Source organism: Hemitrygon akajei, chromosome 19 (genome assembly GCF_048418815.1).
Source record: "Hemitrygon akajei chromosome 19, sHemAka1.3, whole genome shotgun sequence".
NCBI classification, from domain to species: Eukaryota; Metazoa; Chordata; class Chondrichthyes; order Myliobatiformes; family Dasyatidae; genus Hemitrygon; species Hemitrygon akajei.
The window spans coordinates 68,001,247-68,025,470 of record NC_133142.1 but is presented as its reverse complement, the minus strand read 5'-3'; the positions used below and the strand labels follow the sequence as shown (position 1 = coordinate 68,025,470).

Genomic DNA, 24,224 nt, shown 5'->3' with positions numbered 1-24,224 from the left:
CTAATGATACAATAAGTTAAAGTCAGCATGGTTTCTGCAAAGGGAAATCGTGCCTGACAAATCTGCTGGAATCCTTCAAAGAAGTAACTAGCAGGGTTGACAAAGGAGAGGCAGTGGATGACATTTACTTAGATTTTCAAAAGGCATTTAATAAGGTGCCACACATGAGGCTGCTTAAAAAAATAAAATCCAATGGAATTACAGGAAATTTACTGGCATGGACAGAGGAATGGCTGACAGGCAGGAGGCACTGAGAGGGGATAAAGGAGGCCTTTTCTGGTTGGCTGCCGGTGACTGGTGGCGTTCCTTAGGTGTCAGTATTGGGACCGCTACTTTTCACATTCTTTGCAGTGATTTAGATAGTGAAATTGGTGGCTTTGTGGATAAGCTTTTGGACGGTATGAAGATAAGTGGAGGGGTTGGCAGTGCTGAGGAAGCAATGTGATTGAAGCAGGACTTAGACAAATTGGAAGAATGGGTAAAACAGTAGCAGATGGAATACAGTGTTGCGAAATCTATAATAATGCATTTTGGTAAAACGAACAAAAGTGCAGACTATTATTTAAATGGGGAGAAAATTCAAACATTAGAATGCAGGAAGACTTAGGAGTCCTCATGCAAGACTCCTAGAAGATTAATTCACAGGTTGAGTCTGTGGTAAAGAAAGCAAATGCAATGTTAGCATTTATTTCTAGGGTAATCGAATATAAAAGCAAGGAAATAATGCTGAGCCTTTATAAGACACTAGTTAGGCCACACTTGGAGTACTGTCAACAGTTTTGGGCCCCTTATCTCAGAAAGGATGTGTTGTCATTGAAGAGTGTCCAGAGGAGGTTCACGGGGATGATTCCAGGAATGAAGGGGTTAACTTATGAGGAGTGATTGGCAGCTTTGGGCCTGTTTTCACTGGAATTTAGAAGAATGCGAGGGATCTCACTGAAAGCTACTAAATGCTAAAAGGACTAAATAGGGTGGATGTAGAGAGGACGTTTCCTTTGGTGAAGGTATCCAGAACCAGAGGACACCGCCTCAAAATTGAAGGGCGACCTTTTAGAACAGAAGTAAAGTGGAATTGGTTTAGCCAAAGAGTGGTGTGTCTGTGGAATGCTCTGCCATAGGCTGTGGTGGAAGCCAAGTCCGTGGGTATATTTAAAGCGGAAGTCGATAGATTCCTGATTGGTCAAGGCATCAAGGGATATGATGAGAGGACAGGAGTATAGGGTTGAGTGGGATCCGGGATCAGCCTGATGAAATGGCAGAACAGACTTGATGGGCTGAATGGCCTAATTCTGCTCCTATGTCTTATGATGAACCTACAGTAGATGTTTACAGGATGAAGACCCTCTACTAATACACCCTACAGCAGGAAAATGAAGATCAGGTTTCAAATCTGGAGAGCATCTCTCAGCCAAGGCAGATATTAATGATGAAATTCACCACTGTTTCCCATGCACCATCATAGCCTTCAGAAACGTGTACCTTAAATCCAGGGCCAAGCATTGTGTTCTACCAAGTGCCTACCCTGCTGTGTGTCAGAGACCAGAGCAACCTGTGACAGTCACCCTCAGAGCATTGTAGAGGCATCAATAAAGGTATTTCTACAAAATTATCCTAATCCATTGGCAGGATGGATGAACCAAGACCAGTACCTCTCCTGGCACAGCATCTTCACCAGTTATAGTTCTGGTCATGCACTACCTCTCTGGACAGACAACATTACCCACATCTCTGACAACAGGCTCCTGAAACAAGCCACATTCTCAGAGCTTCATCACTGCTACTAATTTCTAAAAGGATATAGAAAATGCTTCAAGGAGGTTCTAAAAATCACCACAACAAAATGAATCATCATAACCAACTCATGGAGAAAGAGTACGCAGTAAGGTACAGAGCACCTCAACTTTCTACACAGGAAGCACAAGAAGGCCATGCACAAACAGTGGGAGGAGTATACAAGATCCCAAACAATCCACTTGCCCATCAAGCATCATCTGCAGCAGTGTTCGCACATCTCACATGGGATACTTTAGCCACCTCAGAACCCAGCAGAACTGGAGTGGAAGCCAGTCATCCCGAGTCCCGAGGGGCTGTCTCAAAAAAGGAAATGGGGCAAAAGGAAGTGGCTGCTTTGCGTTGATACTGTAAGTGGATCTCATTTTGAATCATGGATTTATGGATAACAATGATGCTGGCCTAAAAATATTATCTTTACCGGCATGCATGGCAATTGAACCTGAAGTATAATTTAGTAAGAGACAACAAAAATTCAATTTATGGTGCTTAGAACTTCTGGTTTAAGATGGCGCCACCAAACACAGACAACAGGTCACTGGTACTTCGAAAGGCAAGACATTTGATTAAAAACATTATCAGTAAAATCTTTTCTGAAATAAATTGTGGTAAATTATCACCACAAACAATGAATAGGCAAGCAAAGGCGAAGCAAATTCAAGGGATGAACTGTGCTGGTACATTGCAGATTGAGTGAGCCATTTGGTGAGGAGAAACTGAGGCAGAGGAGTTCCAATGCCATTACAACTGGCCTGGGTGAGAGGTTGGATCGCTCTGGGCACTGAGCCAATTTGGAGAAATCAAGAGCAGCTTCAGGCTAGGTGATCAATTCTGTGCCTGGAGCGAGTCGCTGGGCAGTGTGTTCTAGGCCCGGAGCCTTTTGCTGCAACAGTGTCTGTGTCCTAGTGTGAGGTACGATATGCTGTTTGGACAATTTAAATGATATATTGGAAAAGCAGGGTGTTGGGAACAGAGGGGAGAACCGATTTTGCTCGCTCTCCCATGATGGTGACTCCTCTCTCCCTGTTGCTGAGGCTATGAAGCTGCCCCTGGCTACTGTGCTCCATGCCTGCTAATATGATGGACTGATACCAAGGCCTGGGCCTACTGCGGACTGTTCCGGGGTTTGGAATTAAGGACTCATTTTGTTTTGGAATGTTATTGCTTGCTTCTATTGTTTGCATGATTTGTGTCTTTTTTCCCCTTTCTATGCGCTTTGGGTGTTGGTCTTTATTTTATTCTGTAATTGGGTTCTTGCTTTGTGATTGCATGTAACCAAACAAATCTCAAGGTTGTACAATTAATAATTCTTCGATAATAAATGTACTTTGAAATCCCTTTGAATACTCTTGTGATTTTTGAAGTTTATTTTCTCAAGTACTTATTAAAAATCCTGAAGTGTGGATAAAATGTACCATTCTCTGAGACAAGTCCATGCAAACAAGTGAAATACTCAAGAGTTGTCGTGTTAAGAAACTATGACAAAGTGTTTCTTTACATTTTAATGCAGAGAAAGGCATGTACCTATTGGATGTCCGTGGAATTTCCACCCCCTGTAGTAGATACAATTTATTCCCCTTTTCACAGCTAGGATGGAGACTCAATTCATCAATTGGAGTGTACATTTTTAAGAGGGATTGGGACCTCAGCCTGTTGATAAGCTTGTATTTTCCTTTACATTTTAGTATTGTTCTATATTTCTGTTTGAACATTCTTTACAAATCCAATAACAACATTTTGCAGAGGCATTCTAACCGGCAATTCCTTCACTCAAACATTATTTCATATCTGTTGCCTATGAACATTCAACAAGAACAATACAGATCACCTATGATGACCACTACAAATAGCAAACTGACTCCCACTATCCAGAAAAAGAAACAAAATTAACACTTGGATTAGTCTATGCCTCAAGAAGACAGAGGAAATTAAGAAATAATGTCAGAGACATGTACAAAGTAAACTTACAATAGTTACTTGAACACAGCTGGGTCTGCAGCCAGTATGTTTCAAATTTCTGCCATTTCTAAACTGTTTATAAGTGCAGTTTGGTGTTCTGACTTGGCCAGGAAATTCCTAAACATAAAAAATCATGCACAACTTCAATAAGACATCCATACATCATTGACTCTGAGCATTAATATCCAACAGTATTACATTGAAACAATCATGTTACATACTCCCATGATTTACAATGTTAAAAATATAAATTTATCAAGTTAAGGAAATTACGTACAAAATAAACATCATGCACATATGTATCAGGCTTGGCCTCTGTAGAAAGTCTCTGCTGTTACAAATGCCAGATTAATACAACACATAGAGTAACAAATGCATTTTAATGAACTCCATGGACTGAGTGGTTCCTGACAGACCCTTAGCCCTTTAGTCCAGGACTGGCCATGCCGCTAACTAAGACGATCCAACTCTGTTATAACACGACTACTTATCAGATAACGTGGAAAACTGTACTGTTAAATCTTGTTCACTATGGTAAGGCAAATCCAGCCTAACTAGATACTGTATTCCTATTCCCATTCAAATAACAAAGTAGATGGTGAGGCATGATAAGATGGTTTCTTTAACCTCACAATCTACCTTGTTATGGTCTTGTTTACCTGTGCTACACTTTCACTGTAGCTGTTACACTTCATTATGTTTTCTGTTGCTTTCCCTCATACTACCTCAATGCACTGTGTAATGATTTGATCCGTATGAACAGTGTACCTCAAGCTTTTCTCTGTACCTCAGTACGTGACAATGATAAACCAGCTCCAATTGCCGGTGATGGACAAGGTTGACAATATTCACCGATAGCCTTCTCACCACTTTTCAGTTTATTTCCTCTGGGATCAGTAATCTCTATAACCTTGGAAAAATGTGGGTCTGATTTCTGAGGGTGCAGTGAAATTCATCTGAATTCAGTGACAATGGAAGGGATGTCAGTGGGATCAGATGAGGGCTGGAGTGGTAAATGGAACCTTTCATTTCAGACCAGAGCATCGCTCTGTTCTGTATCTCAGCAGAATTACCGTAGATTCCGGATTTTAAGCCGCTACTTTTTTCCCACATTTTGAACAGCTTTGAACTTTGCGGCCTTTAAAACGGAGCGGCTAATACATGATTTTTTTCATGCCGCCTCGTAAACATTTTGCCTCATAACAGTAGACCAATAAAATTGATGAGTAGTTCACAGAGGTCCAATGAAATTGTACGATAAATCAAGCGCACTTTCACAATTAAATTATTGTAAATCAGTCATTTGTACTCACCCTCATCAACATGGAAAACACTCGAAGCATTGTGCTGCCTTTATGGCAGTTATTTAGTTTATAATATTTTCGCTTAGTAATTCATTTTCTAGTTAAAGTTAGAAGAGTTTTAACTATATTTGTTTTCTGTACTACATCACGGGATGCTATGACGTCACACCCGGTTTCGCCGCGTCTTGTGGGAAAAATGCCGTTTGCGATAAACGGAAAGGAGGGGGGAGCGCATTACACGAGCGGCATTGGATCTGAGCGAAACGCTGCTTTTAAGTTAAAGGCGATCAATAACTTTTCCTGGTAGGCTGCAGTATATATATTTTTTACCAGTCGTTAGGAGATATTGGAATGTTGTTCAGTAAAGAAGTATACGCAACGTATATTTAAAAGTAGCCGCGTTACGGGCACGGTTCGAAAAAAAGCATTTGCAATATGTATTTGTTTTTGTTACCATATGGATTTAATTAAAAGTTAAAAAATCCTCACGTGTAATATCTTTCTGTGTAAATATCTCATATTACAACGTGGGACACCTGCGGCCTAAAATCCAGTGCGGCCTTTACAAGTAAAAAATTGATTTTATTTCTAAAATTAGAGCCAGTGGCTTTTAATCAGGTGCACTCTGTAGTCCGGAATCTACGGTATTTGCATCTACTTAATTAGTAATTCTTTTGTCCAGCGTAAAGTCAAAAATGGACCTGTTTGGGATTTCAGTGTGCTTGCCTTTTGCAATTCTGCAGACAATGATGGAGTTACCTCTATGGGCAGCAAGTCTTCTACTCTGTTCACACAGCAGCTAGTAAATGATAAGCAACATGCACACCCCAAATAAAAAGGCAATGGCAAAGTTTCAAATAGTGAACTTAGCCATTTTCTTTGACATTCAATTACAGTTCTGACCCCAAGTATCCTATCCGCAAAAACAGTGAGGAATCGAAATACTTCAGGCTTGAGCAAATTGGCAAATACTTTGCTGAATGCCTAAGCTTTAGAACAGATTGTGTCTCTATTCAAGCCATTCCAGTTGAGCTACAACTACCCAACAATGTGTTCAACTAAGTTACGTCCTGACAACAGTAAGCAGAACACATCTAATCAATTACTATGTCAGTAAAGTAATTCATTTTATAGTAATTTTATGCCTTTGCACAGTACTGCTGCTGCAAAACAACAAATTCCGTGACATACAAGTCAATGATAATAAATCTGATTCTGAATAGCATTGAAGTTTCTGAAACTCAGTTTGGATTCAGCCAGAAGCATATAGCTCACACAGAGTAGCTTATATGTTCTGACTTTCCTCAGAGGAAGGCTAGGCCATCATATGCAAGTAAGTGATAATCAACAGAAAGTTTCTCTTGCAAACATGAGGAAATCTGCAGATGCTGGAAATTCAAGCAACATACACAAAATGCTGGTGGAACGCAGCAGGCCAGGCAACATCTACAGGGAGATGCACTGTTGTCGTTTCGGGCCAAGACCCTTCGTCAGTCCTGACAGTGTCCTTCAACAGTGCTTCTCCCTATAGATGCTGCCTGGCCTGTTGTGTTCCACCAGCATTTTGTGTGTGTGTTGCTTGAAAGTTTCTCTTGCTGGCATTGACCCTCAGAAAGGCTGTGAAAGGAATGCATAGAAGATAGGGTCCTGGGCTGGCAGATATGCATTGGATTGAGTAGGTTGCTAATCTCTCGAGTTTAGAAGATAGGGTCCTGGGCTGGCAGATATGCATTGGATTGAGTAGGTTGCTACTCTCTCGAGTTTAGAAGAATGACAGGTGTCCTCACTGAAATGTGTAAAATCCTTAGAGTACTTGACAGAGTGGATATGTGAGGATGTTTCCCCTATTCCTCAAAATAAGGGATATTTTATCCCTTATTCTAGGATCAAGAAGGGACTGAAATGAACAAATTTTTTTCATCTAGATTGTAAATCCTTGACAGCCATGGAGGCTCAATCATCAGTTTCATTCAAAATTGACACTGATAAATTCTTGAACATTAAAGCAGTCAGAGAATGTGGGAACAGGGCATGAAAATAAGCCTCTGTGCTAGACAATAAGCCACAATTTTGTGCATTGGAAGAGTAGGTTTAAATGATCACGTTCTTAAGTTCTCAGCACATCAGATGTGTTGATGAGACATGGCAACTCCAGTTTCAATGATACACTTCTGCTAACTGCACTCCTCACTCTCAGCAGTCAAGTATTGAGGTGGTCTCCTTACCAAATATACATTATACCTTAGTGGAGGGTGCGTAGCAAAAGAAATATTCCTGGTTTGGTAGATCTGTCATACGTAGAAGGACTGAGTGTGTTAGATCTCTTTTCATTAGAGATTATAAGAATAAGAGATGACCTTATTGAAATGTATAAAATTCTTAGGGAAATCACTATGAAGAAGTTAGGGACTATTTCAAGTCGGAGAGGAAAGAAATCTGAACTGTGGATACAATAGAGTGGATAGTGACGAGTACATACAGCATTATGTATTCATTATGCAAACAGCTAACGCATTAACCATAGTCTCTAACTGAATAAAACACTCCCACTTTAGACATATTTTATATACCAGAATTTTTACATTTTCTTCTCACTTTGCATTTTCCATGGTTTCACTGAGATCAGCAGATGACCAGTTCACCTCATCTGTACAGTATGCAACCTCAAAAAAAAAAAAGCCACAAAACTGAGACAAGCTCTCATCTGCACAAGTTTTCAGAGCTTGGCTGGGCTATTAGATGAATCACTGTTCAGAAATTAGATATTTCTTCAAAGAGTGGAAAAACTGGGTCAAATTACATTTAAATTCCCTGGTAACAAAGTCATTCACTGACAATATTTTACATCTTTTGCAATAAATCATTTTTTGAAAGTTGGAATTAATTTCCTTCAGAATTGTTTTGCAAAAACGGAAACGTAATGACTCACGGGAATATATTAGGAAAGAAGAGCAAAGCCAAAGCCAGCTTCAGAACTTTACCTACCATAGGGGTAGTCCCTTCAGGACATATGGGGTTATCATCGCAGCTGCCACAAATTCCCTTAAAAAGAAACAAAATAATTATGATTTGAGCTTATTTATACTGGCATGTGATTATACACATCATTCAACTGAATTAATTTCCAAGAAATGCTTCTCTTGATTTGGCACAAAAATAACCCAAATGAAAACTTTTTTTAAATCTATAAAGTATTCAAACATCTACTTAGCAGTTTGAGTATGGGAAAACGATGTGCATTATTTAATAAAAATATTTTACTTGATGCTATTCAGAAGTACAGTATGCATATTACTTAATGGGATTAGTGTGAAAATTAAAACAAAAAGTGTATTTAAAACACAATGCTGGAAATAGCTCAGGCAGAATCTGTGGAGAGAGAGACTCAGAGACAGTACATATGTCTCAGGTTGGATACATTTCCTTGGTTCTGATACAAAGTTAACAACCATCTCTCTATCCCTCTATGATGCCTGAGTAGTTGAATATTCACAGCATGTCCTGATTTTTGTTCAAACCTCCAGCAACCAGTGTTTTGATTTTGCAGAATCACTCAGTCATGATTTTGTACTTACATTTATGATGGATTAGATAATTATTTTACAATAGCAATGAATACACTCATTGAATTTGATGCCTGGATCTGCACACCTGTTTCTGGAGTAGAAAATCTGTTCCAGTCACACTAACACCACAAAATCCTCAAAGCTCAACCTCCAAATGTTTGCAGCCTGGAAGAATCAGATAGGAGCTTGCACCTGCAACTTCCCACACATCGTAAGTGCCTGATTTCAATCATACCATTAGGAGTACTTACAAACAAGACACAGAGTAATGAAGGATTAATTGAGCTAATTCCTTTTAGTTGTTGTAGGAGAAACAGAAGTTTCTTGGTGATATTTCTTTTTATTTTTTTAAATTGAGAAATGGCGTGGAATAGGCCCTTCCAGTCCTTCGAGCTGTGCAGCCCAGCAACCCGTGAGTTAATCCTAGTCTAGTCATGGGACAATTAACAATGACCAATTACCTACAAGTTGGTACACCTTTGAACTATGGGAGGAAATGGAGCACCCAGAGGAACCCCATGGGCATGGGGTGAATGTAGAAACTACTTACAGGCAGTGGGGGGAATTGAACCTGGGTCACTGATACTAGAAAGCATTATGCTAACCACTACAATCCCAGGTCACCCCTTTGTACGAAAACATGAAAAAAGGTTAAAAAGAAGAACAACTGAAGCTGCCTTAGTTAATGTATCACATCCAGACAAGTGTGTTGTAGATCCTACAGGCATATCCCAAAGGCATGTTGGTTGTGAGGTTATTTGTTGGCGGGTGACAGGGCAGTTAAACTGGAGTTGATAAGCATATGAAAGACAATTAGTCACAAGGAAATAACTCAGGCAATGGGATAAGTGACTGCTTCAAAAAGCTAACACAGACTCCAAGGACAAAATGGTCTCCGTCATCCCAATAAGAAATTTCAGTAATTCTGTTTGGCTCTCTTGTATCGTGTACCTAATCCATTACAAACTTAGGTATAAACTCTTTAGGCAAGCATTGAGTTATCCTAAAATTCAAAATATTCCAACTGTTTGAAATCTGACAAAAAAATCAGGACATATTGGAAATACTGAACAAATCAGGCAGCATCAGTGGAAGAGAAGAACAAATTTTTCAAAGTGATGGCCTTGTATCAGTTTTGATGAAAGGTCATCAAACTGGAAGTGATGCACACTACTAATGTATGCATACATTCACTTTAGTACTTCATACACACATACATACAGACATACCTCTACAATTATAGTCTCGTTAATATCACATCTATTCTTCTGTAACTGGAGGACCTGAGTTGTTCCCAACAATATTCCATTTCTTGTCTCGTTGTGAAAGTCATTTAACAGTACATTATTAACAAAAATCTGGAAAACATATTACATTTTCTATCAGTAATATTGAAAGAACAGTTTTCAATGTAAACTACTGACTTTGCTACACCATAGTAATTATAATTGTAACAGTAACCAGAGAAACTCGAATTAGGCAAAGTCAGTGTGGTTTTCTGAAAGTGAAATAATGTCTATCCAAGATATTACAGATTTTTGAAACGTATCATGTGCTGAAAGGTGATCAATGTATTTACACTACTTTGATTTTCCCTGAAGGTATTTTATAATATGCCACACAAAGGTATAACGGAAAATGGAAGCTCACAGTGTAGCAAATAATATTTTGGTGTGGATAGCGGGGAGCTGGCTAATAGGATATCAACAGTATATATAAATGTGATTTTTAGTTGGGAAGACACAATGAAGGCCTGAGCTTATGCAATTACTTGGATGAAAGCACCAAAGGCACGATTGGTAAACTTACTGGTGGCACGGAGATGGCTAGGAAAGTAAATTCTGAGAAGACATAAGGCAACCGTGAAAGGATGTGGTTAAGAGAACGAGCAAAGCTGTTCAGAGGAGTGAGAGAGAACTTGATTGAAACATACAAGATCGTGAAAAGGTCTTGACAACAAATATTCCTCTTGAGGAGAATCTTGAAGTAGAGGTCACAGTTAACGTTAAGAGAGTCACCATCTAAGACAAGTGAGGCTTTGGAAATCTCTTCCTCAGATATGCATGCAACCCTGCCTTAATAACAGACAAAGTAGTGAACAATTACTGTGGGTGGTCAGGAATGTGAAGTTTAGGTCTCAGTCTGAAAATCACAATATGAATTGCCAGATCAGGCTTGAGAGGCCAATGGCCCAGTTATGCTCCTCAGATGTTCTCACACTGGGTCGTTATAAACGTTGGTCACTTCCAAATTGGGCAGATTCAGAACAAATTTTACAGCTAAAATTAGAGCAAGTAAGAAGGCCTTCAAATTATCAATAGAAGCAGAATGTTATCCACCACAATTAACATCCTCAATGTGGCGTCGCTCTCAGTCTAACAATACCAATACCACATCACACCGACAAGGTGTGTACTTGGTCACGACAGAACAACATTAGGTGCCACACTAGTGAAGCCACAGCACAGTAATACATGCATGCTAAACAAAGGAAGCAGGAATAAAGCTGAATGATTCCAAGACTAATGGATCAAATCAGAATTCTAAACTTGCCATATCAAATTGTGAATGGGTGTATACAAATAAAAATAAAGGGAATGGAGAATACCCTCAGCTCAGTAGATCAATACAGGAAGCAAGGCTGCATCACTTGCAAGTATGCTCAACCAGGTATCCACCTCACTCTCCTCCTGAGGTCGACAAGATTTTGAAAGTCAATCTTAGAACAACTTGTTTCACAAGGTACAAGAAATAGTTGAGGGCACAGGTCAAAGTGGACAGTTTGAGACCTGTAGCATTGAAGGCATGCTCCAGAACTCCAATCAGTAATTCTGGTACAGTTCGAATGATGTTATCCTCCTGACCAAAGAAAATGGGACTGGCTTACCCTCAATCATCAGTAAAGTGTTGTAATGATGTTGCATTACATAATGATGTTATGTTCCAAATAGCCCACTCACCAATGCTCAGTTCAGCATCTGCCAAAATCATTCAGCTCAGTCATCATGCAACCTTGGTCAGGTAAGAACCACAGTTAAATTTCACAGGTAAGTAAAAGTGGCTAAACTTGACATCAACACAGCATTTGACCAACTTATGTCAAGGTGCCCTAATAAAACTGGAAGTCAGGAGGAAAATTCCTCAGTGGTGAAAGTCACATCCGATACAAAGGTAGGTGTCTGCGAGTGTTCGAGGCTAATCACCCTAACCCTAATAATGCTACTGAAATTTCCAGAAGTAACATCTTAGGATCAATCATCTTTAGCTGCATCATCCAAGGATTTCCATCCATCACAATGTCAGCAGTGAGGGTGCTGGCTAATAGTTGTATAGTATTCAGTTCTTTTTCAGCTCCTCAATTCAAGGCTAAAGGTCAAGCATCAAGATTTGGACATTTCTCAGACACGGGCTGATCACCATGGCTCCAGAACTTGTACCATGTATTGTCAGTTCACTCCACTTCGGTTATAAAGCTGTCATCTTTTCAACAATATTTATGAAAATCCCAGACAGGCCTAAACACATAAAAACTGGCAAATCCAGTATAGTTCATTTCCTGCTTATTTAGAGTGCAGACAATAACTAGCATTAACCAGGGAGATCAGGCTACATCCCATGACCATCATTTCATTACGATTGTCAAACCCTTCACTACCAAAATCCCGGTAGAGAATTACAGAGAGGAATTTTTGGGACAAGGGATGGAAGAGAAATTCACTATTAACCAGAAACTAACCAGCACTACAATTACTGTAGTTCAAGGCAGGGAGTTTATATCCACTGGTGAATGACTCACACCCTAATTCTCTTAAATGTCTCCCCAATCTAGAAAAAGTTAAAATGAGAATATGACAGTGCAACTCCAAATACATTAAAGAAGCTTAACAACATCCAAGGGCAAAACAATCCATTTGATTACCATCCTAACCATTACTTAAATATTCTGGGACTACTCAATGCTCCCTCTAGGATGCTTTCAAGAAGGAGCTAGATAGGTATCTTATGGATAGGGGAATCAAGGGATATGGGGACAAGGCAGGAACCGGGTATTGATAGTAGATGATCAACCATGATCTCAGAATGGCGGTGCAGGCTCGAAGGGCCGAATGGTCTACTTCTGCACCTATTGTCTATTGTCTATGTACATGTGTGCACACACATCTTTTGCTACTAGCACACAAAGGAATTTAAACTGCACACAAAAGTAGGCACCCTCTACCTCATTGGCACGTTAAATATATTTCACAGTCATGTACAACATTTCCTTTTCTGGTTTTTGATGTGGACGGTGTTGACAACGTGGATTTTGCAATGATTTGTCTGCAGATTTTAAAACTTACTTATTTTATACTGTTTTTATTGAAGAAATTATTGATTTACTATGTTGAATTCTGAAGAAGCAAGGGGTGTGAAGCACAAAAGAACTGCTAGATCATTTAAAGTGGAATGGGTTAATGAAACAGTAGAAACTGTTACACTGAAAGCTCATGAGGTCAGGAACGTGCAGCCACGACAAATCTTTATCAAGTCAAGTCACTTTTATTGTCATTTCAACCATAACTGCTGGTACAGTACAAAGTAAAAATGAGACGACGTTTTTCAGGACCATGGTGTTACATGACACAGTACAAAAACTAGACTGAACTATGTTAAAAAAACAACACAGAGAAAGCTGCACTACACTACAAACCTACACTGGACTACATAAAGTGCACAAAAACAGTGCAGGCATTACAATAAATAATAAACAGGACAATAGGGCAAGGTGTCAGTCCAGGCTTCAGGTATTGGGGAGTCTGATAGCTTGGGGGAAGAAACTGTTACATAGTCTGGCCATGAGAGCCCGAATGCTTCGGAGCCTTTTCCCAGACGGCAGGAGAGAGAAAAGATTGTATGAGGGGTGCATGGGGTCCTTCACAATGCTGTTTGCTTTGCGGATACAGCGCGTAGTGTAAATGTCAGTAATGGCAGGAAGAGAACCCCGATGATCTTCTCAGCTGACCTCACTATCCGCTGCAGGGTCTTGCGATCCGAGATGGTGCAATTTCCGAACCAGGCAGTGGTGCAGCTGCTCAGGATGCTCTCAATACAACCCCTGTAGAATGTGATGAGGATGGGGGTGGGGGTGGGAGATGGACTTTCCTCAGCCTTCGCAGAAAGTAGAGATGCTGCTGGGTTTTCTTTGCTATGGAGCTGGTGTTGAGGGACCAGGTGAGATTCTCCGTCAGGTGAACACCAAGAAATTTGGTGCTCTTTACGATCTCTACCGAGGAGCTGTCAATGTTCAGCTGTCGATTGTTCTTTATGTACATTACAGAACCTGATATTACCTTCGTGTATTGCCACGTGGCAAAAGTTGCTGGAGAACTTGTAAGTAGGAAGAAGTGGAGTGGTATTTGCAAACTTGACTTTTCAAAGTGTTATTTAGCAAGCAAATCAATGCAGATGGTATGCAAAAGCTCCAGCAAGAAAATCTTTCATTATACACTACAGGCCTGCTACGTATGTTCTGTGAGTGTGCAGATAAACAAGAGCGAAAATGATTAAATCCAGAGGAGATCAAAGTTCTTATTGACAGTGTTTTGCTTGATGGTAAAATGAATACTTCTATGAAGTTCAGGGTGTTCAGGGTGTTCAGGGTGTTCGTCCTGCACTTTTCCTATGCTACTTCAATGACTGCATTGGTGCTGCTTCCTGCACCCATGCGGAGGTCGTTGACTTCATCCATTTTTCCTCAAACTTCCACCCCGCCTTCAAATTTACCTGGACCATTTCCAACACCTCCCTTCCCTTTCTTTATCTCACTGTCTCTATCTCTGAAGACAGCATATCTATTGATGTCTATTACAAAACTATGGACTCTCACAGCTCTCCGGACTATACCTCTTCTCTCCCAATTCCTTCAACTCCACCGCATCTGCTCTCAGGATGAGGCTTTTCATTCCTGAATGAAGGAGATGTCCTCATTTTTCAAAGAAATGAGCTTCCCTTCACCCACCATCAATGCTCTCCTCACCCGCATCTCTTCCATTTCACGCACGTCTGCTTTTACCCCATTCTCCCACCACCCTACCAAGGATAGGGTTTCTCTTGTCCTCACCTACCACCCTACCAGCCCCCGCATCCAGCACATAATTCTTCAGAACTTCTGCCATCTCCAATGGGATCCCACCACCAAGCACATCTTTCCCTTTCCCCCACCTTCTGCTTTCTGCAGGAATAGCTCCCTACATGACTTCCTTGTCCATTCGTCCCTCCCTACTAATCTCCCTCCTGGCATTTATCCTTGCAAGCAGAACAAGCGCTACACTTATCCCTGCTTCTCCTCCCTCACTACCATTCAGGGCCCAAAACAATCCTTTCAGGTGATGTGACACGTCACCTGTGAGTCTGTTGGAGTCATATACTGTGTCTGGTTTATCGGTAAGACCCGACGTAGATCGGGAGACTGCTTCACTGAGCACCTACACTCCGTCTGTCAGAAAAAGTGGGATTTCCCAGTGGCCACCCATTTTAATTCCACTTCCCATTCCCATTCTGATATGTCAATCCATGGCCTCCTCTACAGTTGCAATGAGGCCACACTCAGGTTGGAGGAACAACACCTTATATTCTGTCAGGGCAGCCTCCAACCTGATTTCTCGATCTTATGGTAATGCCACCCCCCGCGCCCTTCACCATTTCCCATCCCTCTTTCCCTCTCTCAGCTTGCCTGCTCACTCATTGCCTTCCCCTGGTGCTCCTTCCTACCTCCCTTTCTTTCTTCCATGGCCTTCTGTCCTCTCCTATCGGACACCCCCTTCTCCAGCCCTGTAACTGTTTCACCAGTCAACTTCCCAGCTCCTTACTTCACCCCTCCCCCTCACAGTTTCACCTATCACCTTGTGTTTCTCTCTCCCCTCCCCCAAATTTTTTTCTCCAGTGCTGTCAAAGGATCTCGGCCCGAAATGTCAACTGTACTTTTCTCAATAGATGCTGCCTGGGTTCTGAGTTCTTCCAGCATTTTGTGTGTGTTGCTTATAAAGTTCAGTATGCACAGGTTGTTATCATTGTGCAAAAAATTGCACAGCACAAGATTTTTGAACACAATGGTTATTACAAATTAGAGGGACCATCGGTAACACACCGTTCTACAATGTGCATCATCTAACAATGGCACTGGAGCATCTTGCCAAGGCAACGGCATTTCCCACTGAATTAACTTATGCCATCTAAAACAGCAGCATCACAGAGCACAAGTTTCCCTTCACATCAGAATTCATCTGGGCACAGAACCACATTGTACCTTCATAGTGGCTGACTCACAAACCTGAAAGCTTGCAACACCACCAGATGGAATGCTGTAGACCAAGAAGACAGCTCACCACTATCTACTCAAGAATAGTTATGACAATGATGCCCACTAACTCTGAATTTCTCTTTTAATAACTCTTGACAACTGTGCTCAATTAATTTTATTATGCAGATTAGCAGCCTACACTGGTAAAGCAAATTGCCACAAAAATCTAATTATTCAACAAGAAGCCTCTAAATGATTGCCTCTGGACGGGTATTAAGTGGTAGCTTTGTTGTCGGTGTACACTTTAGGAATGGGGAAAAGAAAACTTCAAACATCATCAGCGTCAAATGCTTTAAAGCAGTTCAGCAGCTAATAATCTCCAGAACAACCATAACATAACTGACTATTTCAAATGTTATTCCTAAATCCTCATCTGTACATAAGGGAGGTGATTGAACACATCTACTCAACCACAGAAAGTCTCCTGAGAAAGCAGCTGCAAGGATAAGATCAACCTCCTCTACGTTAAAGAACAGCTGCCTTCTCTTTTGGGACTTTAATAGCTGTGAATCAAATAAAAAAATACAAATGCAAGGGGCTCAAAAATGCATGTATGGCCTCAACAGGAAACATCAATTAACCTAATCTCAGACCCAATGAGAACAGTTACAAGAGAAAAAATTTCCAGTGCGTATCACATCATCAAGATATGCATTATTGGCATTAAGAACTGAACTCTGTTAGAAGGTGTTCACAGCCAAAGTATAAGTAGGTTACAAAGGCGTTAAATCTTAATGACTTTGTTTTAAGGAAAATACATAGATTGAGTTTGTATCTACATGGGCTCATTTTATAATTAGCTGAGTGTTAACACATCTTTACCAACTTCCAAAATGCCTCCAGGAACTGAATCAATTTCTAAAGCCTGTTACACAGGCGCAGCACTGAGGTATGCTTGGCTGTTGACAGCTGAATAAGTCAAACTCAGATGATTTTTTAAGTATTCCTGGTCGTCCTCTGTTTTGACTTCACGATAAGTTGTAGAGAGTGAAGCATGTTGACAGAGTTGCAGCCACAAGCAGAAAGTGATATGCTGCAGATGGCTTTAGTCTACACAGTAGCATGAGGGGATCCCACCTTTGGAGAAGGATAATTAAGTTAAGTGCACTGAAGAGAGCAAGGTCAGAGAATGAGAACCACCAACACCAGTTACTGTTCTAGGGCCCAAGCTTGCCACCAGACCTCCCACAGCCTCGAGGAGTTTCAAAGCAACAGTTGGAAGCAAAGGTTACAACATTAAGATAACTGGCAGGAGATCCAGAGAGTGTTGTGGGATGAGCAGGATTTTTGGATGCAACAAATTTAGTCAGGGATACATAAATTAAAATGATGCTGGAAAATATTCAACAGTGACTTTTAAAATGAAAGATGAAGGAGGAAGAGAGATAATGAGAGAGGTTAAGACACACAGATCAAGAGCTTGATCAGAGTTCAGCATTCAGTAGCAGGATAAAATAAAAATAAGGCAGGGGCAAGCGGAGCAGCCATTGTTGGAGCAGGACAGTGTTAGAGAGGGAAGACCTGGCTTTGGATTGGGTGATAACAAGCGAGGGCTATGTAAGTATCTGGTAAGCTTTTTCTTGCTCATTCTTCATCTGTAAGTGTATAGTTGGGGCAGTAAGAACGGCTCCAGGGGCTGTGTGTTGTTCTTTGTGTGAGATGTGGGAATTCTGGGAAACCTCCAGTCTCCCGGATCACCACATCTGCACCAGGTGCACCAAGCTGCAGCTCCTCATAGCACGTACTAAAGCTGCAACTCGATGACTTTCGGCTCATACGGGAATCTGAGGAGATGATAGATAGGAGCTATAGGGAGGTAGTCACCCCTAGTTTGCAGGAGGCAGGTGAATGGGTAACTCAGGAGAAGGAAAGGAAATAGGCAGCCAGTAAAGAGTACCCCTGCGGCCATTCCCTTCAAAAACAAGTATACCATTTTGGATACTGTTGGGGGTGGGGGGGGGGGGGGGAAATGACCTACTGGAGAGAAGTCACAGTGACTGGGTCTCTGGCACTGAGGCTGGCGCTGTGGCTTAGAAGGGAAGGGGGCAGAGGAGGAATGCAGAGGTGATGAGAGATTCCATAGTTAGGAGAGTTTATGAACGTGATAGAGAGAACCAGATGGTATGTTATCTCCCAGGTGCCAGGGTCAGGGACATCTCGGATCAGATCCACAACATTCTAAAGGGGGAGGGGGAGCTGCCAGATGCATTGGTATTAATGACGTAGAAAGGAAAAGAGAAAAGGTACTAAGAGAGAATTGAGAGAGGTAGAAAACTGAAAAGCAGAACCTCCAAGGTAACAATCTCTGGATTGCTGCCTGTGTCACATGCCAGTAAGGGCAAGAATCACATGATTTGGCAGATAAATGCATGGCTGAGGAATTGGTGCAGGGGACAGTGATTCAGATTATAGATCACTGGGATCTCTTCTGGGGAAGGTATGACCTGTACAAAAGGGACAGGCTACACCTAAATTTGAGTGGGACCAATATCCGTGTGTGCAGGTTTGCTAGAGCTGTTGGGAGGGTTTAAATTAATATGGCAGGGGATGGAACCAGAGTGACAGGGCTGAGGACAGGGATGTTGGCTTACAAACAGAGGTAGTGTATAGTGGGACTGTTAGGAAGGACAGGCAGATGATAGGGCAACATTGCAGTCAGTGGGATGGGTTGCAGTATAAAAGGAAGACAAAACTGAAAAGGGTGACAAATATAGGAATGAAAGTGTTATGTTTAAATGCACGCTGAAAACAGAATAAAGTAAATGGCCTTATAGCACAGTTAGAGATTGGCAGGTATGATGTTGTATCACAGATTCATAGCTGCAAGTTGATTGTAGTTGGGAGCCAAGGATACACAAACAATCAAAAGAACAGGGAGGTAAGCAGAGAGGAAGAGTAGCTCTGCTGGGAAAAAAATGAAATAAAATCTTTAGAAAGAGGTGACAAAGGATTGGAAGAATCATTGTAGATAGTTAAGAAACTGCATGTGTAAGAAGACCCTGTTGGGAGTTATTTACAGGCCTCCAAACAGTAGCCAGGATGTGGTCTACAAATTACAGCAAGAGATAGAAAAAGCATGTCAAAAAATGGGAATTTACATATGCATATAGATTGGGAAAATCAAGTAGACACTGGATCTCAAGAGGGAGAACTTGTGGAATGCCTCCAAGCCGGCTTTTTGGAGCAGCTTGTCGTTGGGCCCTCTAGGGGATCACCTATTCTCAATGGGTGTTGGGTAATGAACCGGATATGATTAGGGAGGTTCAGATAATGGAACCCTTATGAAACACTGATATGAGTTCACCATGCAATTTGAGAGTGAGAAGCTGAAGTCAGATATATCAGTATTACAGTTGAGTAAAGGGAACTAAAGAGGCATGAGAGAGGAGCTGACCATATTTGATTGGAAGGGGACGATAGCAGGGATGATGGTAGAGCAGCAATGGCTAGAGTTTCTGGGAGCAATTCCGAAGGTGCAAGATAGATAGTATTCTGAGGGTGAAATGACATAACCATGGCTGACAAGGGAAGTCAAAACCAACATAAAAGCAAAAGTGAAGGCATATAATAGAGCCAAAATGAGTGGGAAGTTAGAGGATTTGGAAATTTTAAAAAACCAACAGAAGGCAACTGAAAAAACATAAGGGGGGAAACAGATGAAATATAAAGGTGCACTAGCCAGTAACATCAAAAATTATACTAAAAGATTTTTCAGGAGAGCCCTGCTGGCAGCCGATGGGGTAACATCTTTTTGAATTTGCTCCTACCTTATCTATCTTTTTGTTTCCTATCAGTTTCTTGAAACCTTAGTATAAATCTTAATATTGCTCTATTACGTCTTTGAGGAAGACTAAAGCCTCTGCAAAAGAAAAAGAAGATGTTTCTCCAACCACTTTGGAATCAATTGGAGATTTCCTTAAAAAGCAAAGAACAGAACTCTCTGAGGAATTTCAACATCTTAATGTTAAGCTGGACACTATTCAACAAACTCCAATTGAACATGAAAAGTGAATTAAGGAGAATAAAGAAACTTTGTCGATACTGGAAGTGGACTTAGAAGACATGAGTAAGCTCTGCAAAAAATTATCTAATGAAAAATTAACAAAGAAGATTACCAACCTGGAAAGCAGAAGCAGAAAGAACAATCTACGTATTCTGGGTCTTGAAGAATCAATTGAAGGTGCCCACCCCATGGAGTTCTTTGCAAGTTTTCTGAAGCAGCTATTCCCTGATTTATTGCCGTCCATCCCTAAGCTGGACCACGCCCACCAGTCACTGGCCCCCAAACCAAAGTCAGGAAAGCGTCCTAGATCAGTTATTTTATATTTTCACGAATTTCATACAAAGGAGCTTTTAATCCATCATATCCGTCGAGTCGGAATAATCGATTACAATGGGAAGATGATTAGATTCATGGAAGATTATACACCGGAGAATATGGCTGAACATGCTAAGTACAAAGAGGTCATGTCACTGCTTTATAAGAAAGGGTCTAAGCCCTCCCTTTGCTTCCCCGCACGTCTTCGAATCGTTCTGAAAAAATGGTGAGCGGAAATGGCTGGGATCAGTTGAACACGCACAGAAGTTTTTGAAAGCAGAAGATTCATTGTGTTATATCTCTTACAAGAGCAATTATCTTTTTAATGTTGGATCGAATAAGGTTTTAATAAACCTACATTTTGACTGTTTATATCTTGCTTTTTGATATTTTCTTTGATATTTTTTACTACTTTATTCTTTTTTTGAGGGTTTTCTATATATATATTTTTTTGAAATTTTTTAAATGAATCCTCTTATGTTTTGGATTTTTGATCTAGGTTTTCTTTCTGCTTTGTCTTGGTAGGAGCATGATAACTTTGGATGATTGGAGTTTTGCCAGCAGGATTTCTTTGGGAGGGCTGTCTTTAGGGTTTAGCATGCCAACTGTTCTTTGGCAGGCTTTTGGGCTTTGGGAAGGGGAGGGGGTGGGGTCTCAATTTTCTTTTTTCTCTGGAAGCTGTGTTGGGCTATCATCCAAATTTTCTGTTTGAGTACCTTATTTTATGGTTCGTTCTCTGGTTCTAATAATTTATGGTCAGATCTTTTAACTTCTGTTAATTAGAACTTATAATGGATTGAAATATTAATTTACTTAGTTTTAATGTGAAAGGGTTAAATCATCCTGTGAAATGGAATAAGATTTTTGCTTACATTAAAAAGTTAAGGGCCCCCATTATTTTTCTACAAGAAATGCATATACGTAGCTATAATAATGCACGCCTTTTTAATCGGTGGAGAGGTCTACAATTTCATTCTTCATTCAGAGCAAAACTCGAGGGGTCTCGATTTTTATAGATAATACAATTTCTTTTATTCAACATTCAGATTCAAATTCAGTTTTATTGTCATTTAGAAATCACAAATGCAATGCAGTTAAAAAAAATGAGACAACGTTCCTCCAGAATGATATCACAAAAGCACATGACAAAACAGACTACACCAGAAAACCCACATAACATTTGGGAATCCCCAGTCCAGAATCCGGAGAGGCTGCTGCTTATTAATATCGTGCTACCACCTTAGCACATCCTCGAAGTTGTCTCTGACCCTAATGGGTGACTTGTCATAGTGTCAGGGAAACTAGATAATGAATTAATTGTATTTGCTAACGTGTACGCTCCCAATGTGGATGACCCAGGATTTTTTGAGCGTTGCTTTTCATTCCTGCAAGATTTGAGTTTGTACTCTTTAGTGATGGGAGGAGATTTTAATTGTTGTCTAGACCCAGTATTAGATCGTTCTGCTCTTAAATCAGCCAAACCTAATAAATCAGCTTTATTTATTCAGTTCTTTCTAAGGAAGTGTGATATTGTTGATGTCTAGAGTTTTTTTTTCACCCAGCAGAAAGGGAGTATTCATTTTTCTCTCATGTCTATCATTCCTATACTAGGATTGATTATTTTTTTTATTGATAGTCAAATGATTTCATTAGTTTAATCCACTGAATATAAAGAAATAGCTCTATCTGACCATTCTCCTGTATTTCTAACTTTAAAGCCTCCTGGTTTCACTCATATGAACAGACCCCGGGATTTTACTTTAACTTTGTTATCTGATAAGGACCTTTTAAAACTCCTGGAGAATATAATTACTCTTTTTTTCGAAGAAAATGCATTGGAAGAGACTTCTAGTCTTATCATTTGGGACGCTTACAAGGCATATATTAGAGGACAAATTATATCCTATACTGCACATATTAAAAAAAGAGCTAATAAAGAGAGAACTGATATAGTTAATCAATTAAAACAATTAGATCAGAAATGCGCTTTGGCATCAGACCTTGAACTATAGAAAAGACGTATTGAAATTAAAACTAAATATGATCTTCTTACAATGTATCCAATTGAAAGCCAACTTTTAAAAGATAGAAGCCAATTCTACATACATGGAGAAAAAACTGGTAAACTATTGGCTAATCAATTGAATACCTCTATAGCTAAACGGCAAATTAAAGAAATTTGCAAAACTAATGGTGATATGACAACTGACTATTTTGAAATAAATTACACTTTTAGAGAATTTTATTCTAAATTTTATTGTTCTGATTCTGTTAAATACTGCAATGAACAACTTTTTAGATCAATTAAATATTGTTGTTAATCGAAAGCAGTTGGATCAACCGATTTCTCAGGAGGAAATCACTGAGGCTATACGTTCATTGCATTCTGGAAAATCTCCAGGACCTGACAGATTCTCCAGAGAATTTTATAAGGCCTTTTCTTCATTGCTTATACCTTATTTATGTTCTACCCTTACTGATTCCTTCAAGGTGGGTAGGTTGCCACAGTCTTTTTATGAAGCTTCCATTTCGTTTATTCTTAAAAAGAATAAAAATCCCACTGAATGCTCTTCATACAGACCAATCTCCTTACTCAATGTTGATGCTAAGATCCTATCTAAAGTTCTGGCCTGTAGACTCAAAAATATTATACCTATAATATCTGATGATCAGACAGGATTTATTAAAAATCGAAATGTTATGCATTTTCCATCTAAGGAAATATCGGAATGTGTGATTTCTTTGGATGCGGAGAAGGCCTTTCATCAAGTCGAATGGAATAACCAATTTAAAACATTAGAAAAATTTAATTTTGGGCCCAATTTTATTCATTGGATTAAATTACTTTACTTATCTCCCTCTGCTCGGGCCCTTACTAATTTTCAGATTTCTAAACCAATTAAACTCCAACGTGGAACCTGACAAGGATGTCCATTGAGTCCTTTGCTTTTTGATTTGGTATTAGAACCTTTAGCAATTGCCTTTCGAGAGTCTAAAGATATCACCAGTATCTTAATTCCTGAAGTCTCACAAAGTCTCGCTTTATCTAATGTTACAACTTCTTTAACCTCTATGTTTCATTTACTGACTAATTTTAGTCAGTTTTCAGGATATAAATTGAACTTACATAAGAATGAATTGTTTCCTTTAAACAATTTGATACTAACCAATATTAACCTTCCTTTTAAAATTGTAAGAAAACAATTTACATATTTGGGTGTAACAATCACTAAGAATTATAAAGATCTATTCAAAGAAAATCTTCTAACCTTAATGTGAAAAATTATGTGATAAAGACGCTTTCTAATTGGTCGCCTCTCTCTTTATCACTGATTGGTCAAATCAATTCTATTAAAATGATTATTTTACCTAAATTTAGATATCTTTTTCAAGCTGTACCTGCTTTTATTTCTAAATCATTTTTTTGATTCTTTAGATTCAATTCTTTCTTCTTATATATGGAAGAACAGAAAACCCCGATTAAATAAAGCCCACCTTCAAAAAATTAAATAGAATGGAGGCCTTGCTCTACCCAATCTTAGGTTATATTACTGGGCAATTAACATATGAAATCTTACGTTCTGGTTATATTATATTAATTGTGAGGATTGTCCAATATGGGTCTTTTTGGAAGCCAACTCTGTTACAAAATTTTCTATTGTTCCTCTTCTTAGATCCTCTCTTCCTTTATCTTTAAATATATTAACTGACAGTTTGGTGGTTAAACACACTTTGAGGATCTGGCTACAATTTAGAAAATATTTCGGTTTATCGAGATTTTCCCTTTCTCGTCCTATTTTTTCTAATTTTTTTAAACAATCTACGACCGATCTGTTTTTTAGAGAATGGGATAGATTAGGTATTAACAATTTCAGGATCTGTTTGTTGGAGCGAATCTTTCTTCTGTTGAGCAGCTTTCAGTGAAATATAACCTATCAAATATGCAC

General features: G+C 39.7%; 1 protein-coding gene across 2 annotated transcripts in view; it reads right to left on the bottom strand.

Moving 5' to 3' along the window:
- Positions 1-24,224, bottom strand: part of stab1 (stabilin 1) — a 347,363-nt gene that overhangs the window by 96,330 nt on the left and 226,809 nt on the right. For both annotated transcript variants that reach the window (XM_073072696.1, XM_073072697.1), the window contains 3 exons: positions 9,850-9,978; positions 8,040-8,096; positions 3,760-3,867 (listed from right to left, as the gene is read on the bottom strand). In XM_073072696.1, coding sequence (XP_072928797.1) covers positions 3,760-3,867; positions 8,040-8,096; positions 9,850-9,978 — 294 coding nt within the window. The remainder of the gene's footprint in view (positions 1-3,759; positions 3,868-8,039; positions 8,097-9,849; positions 9,979-24,224) is intronic.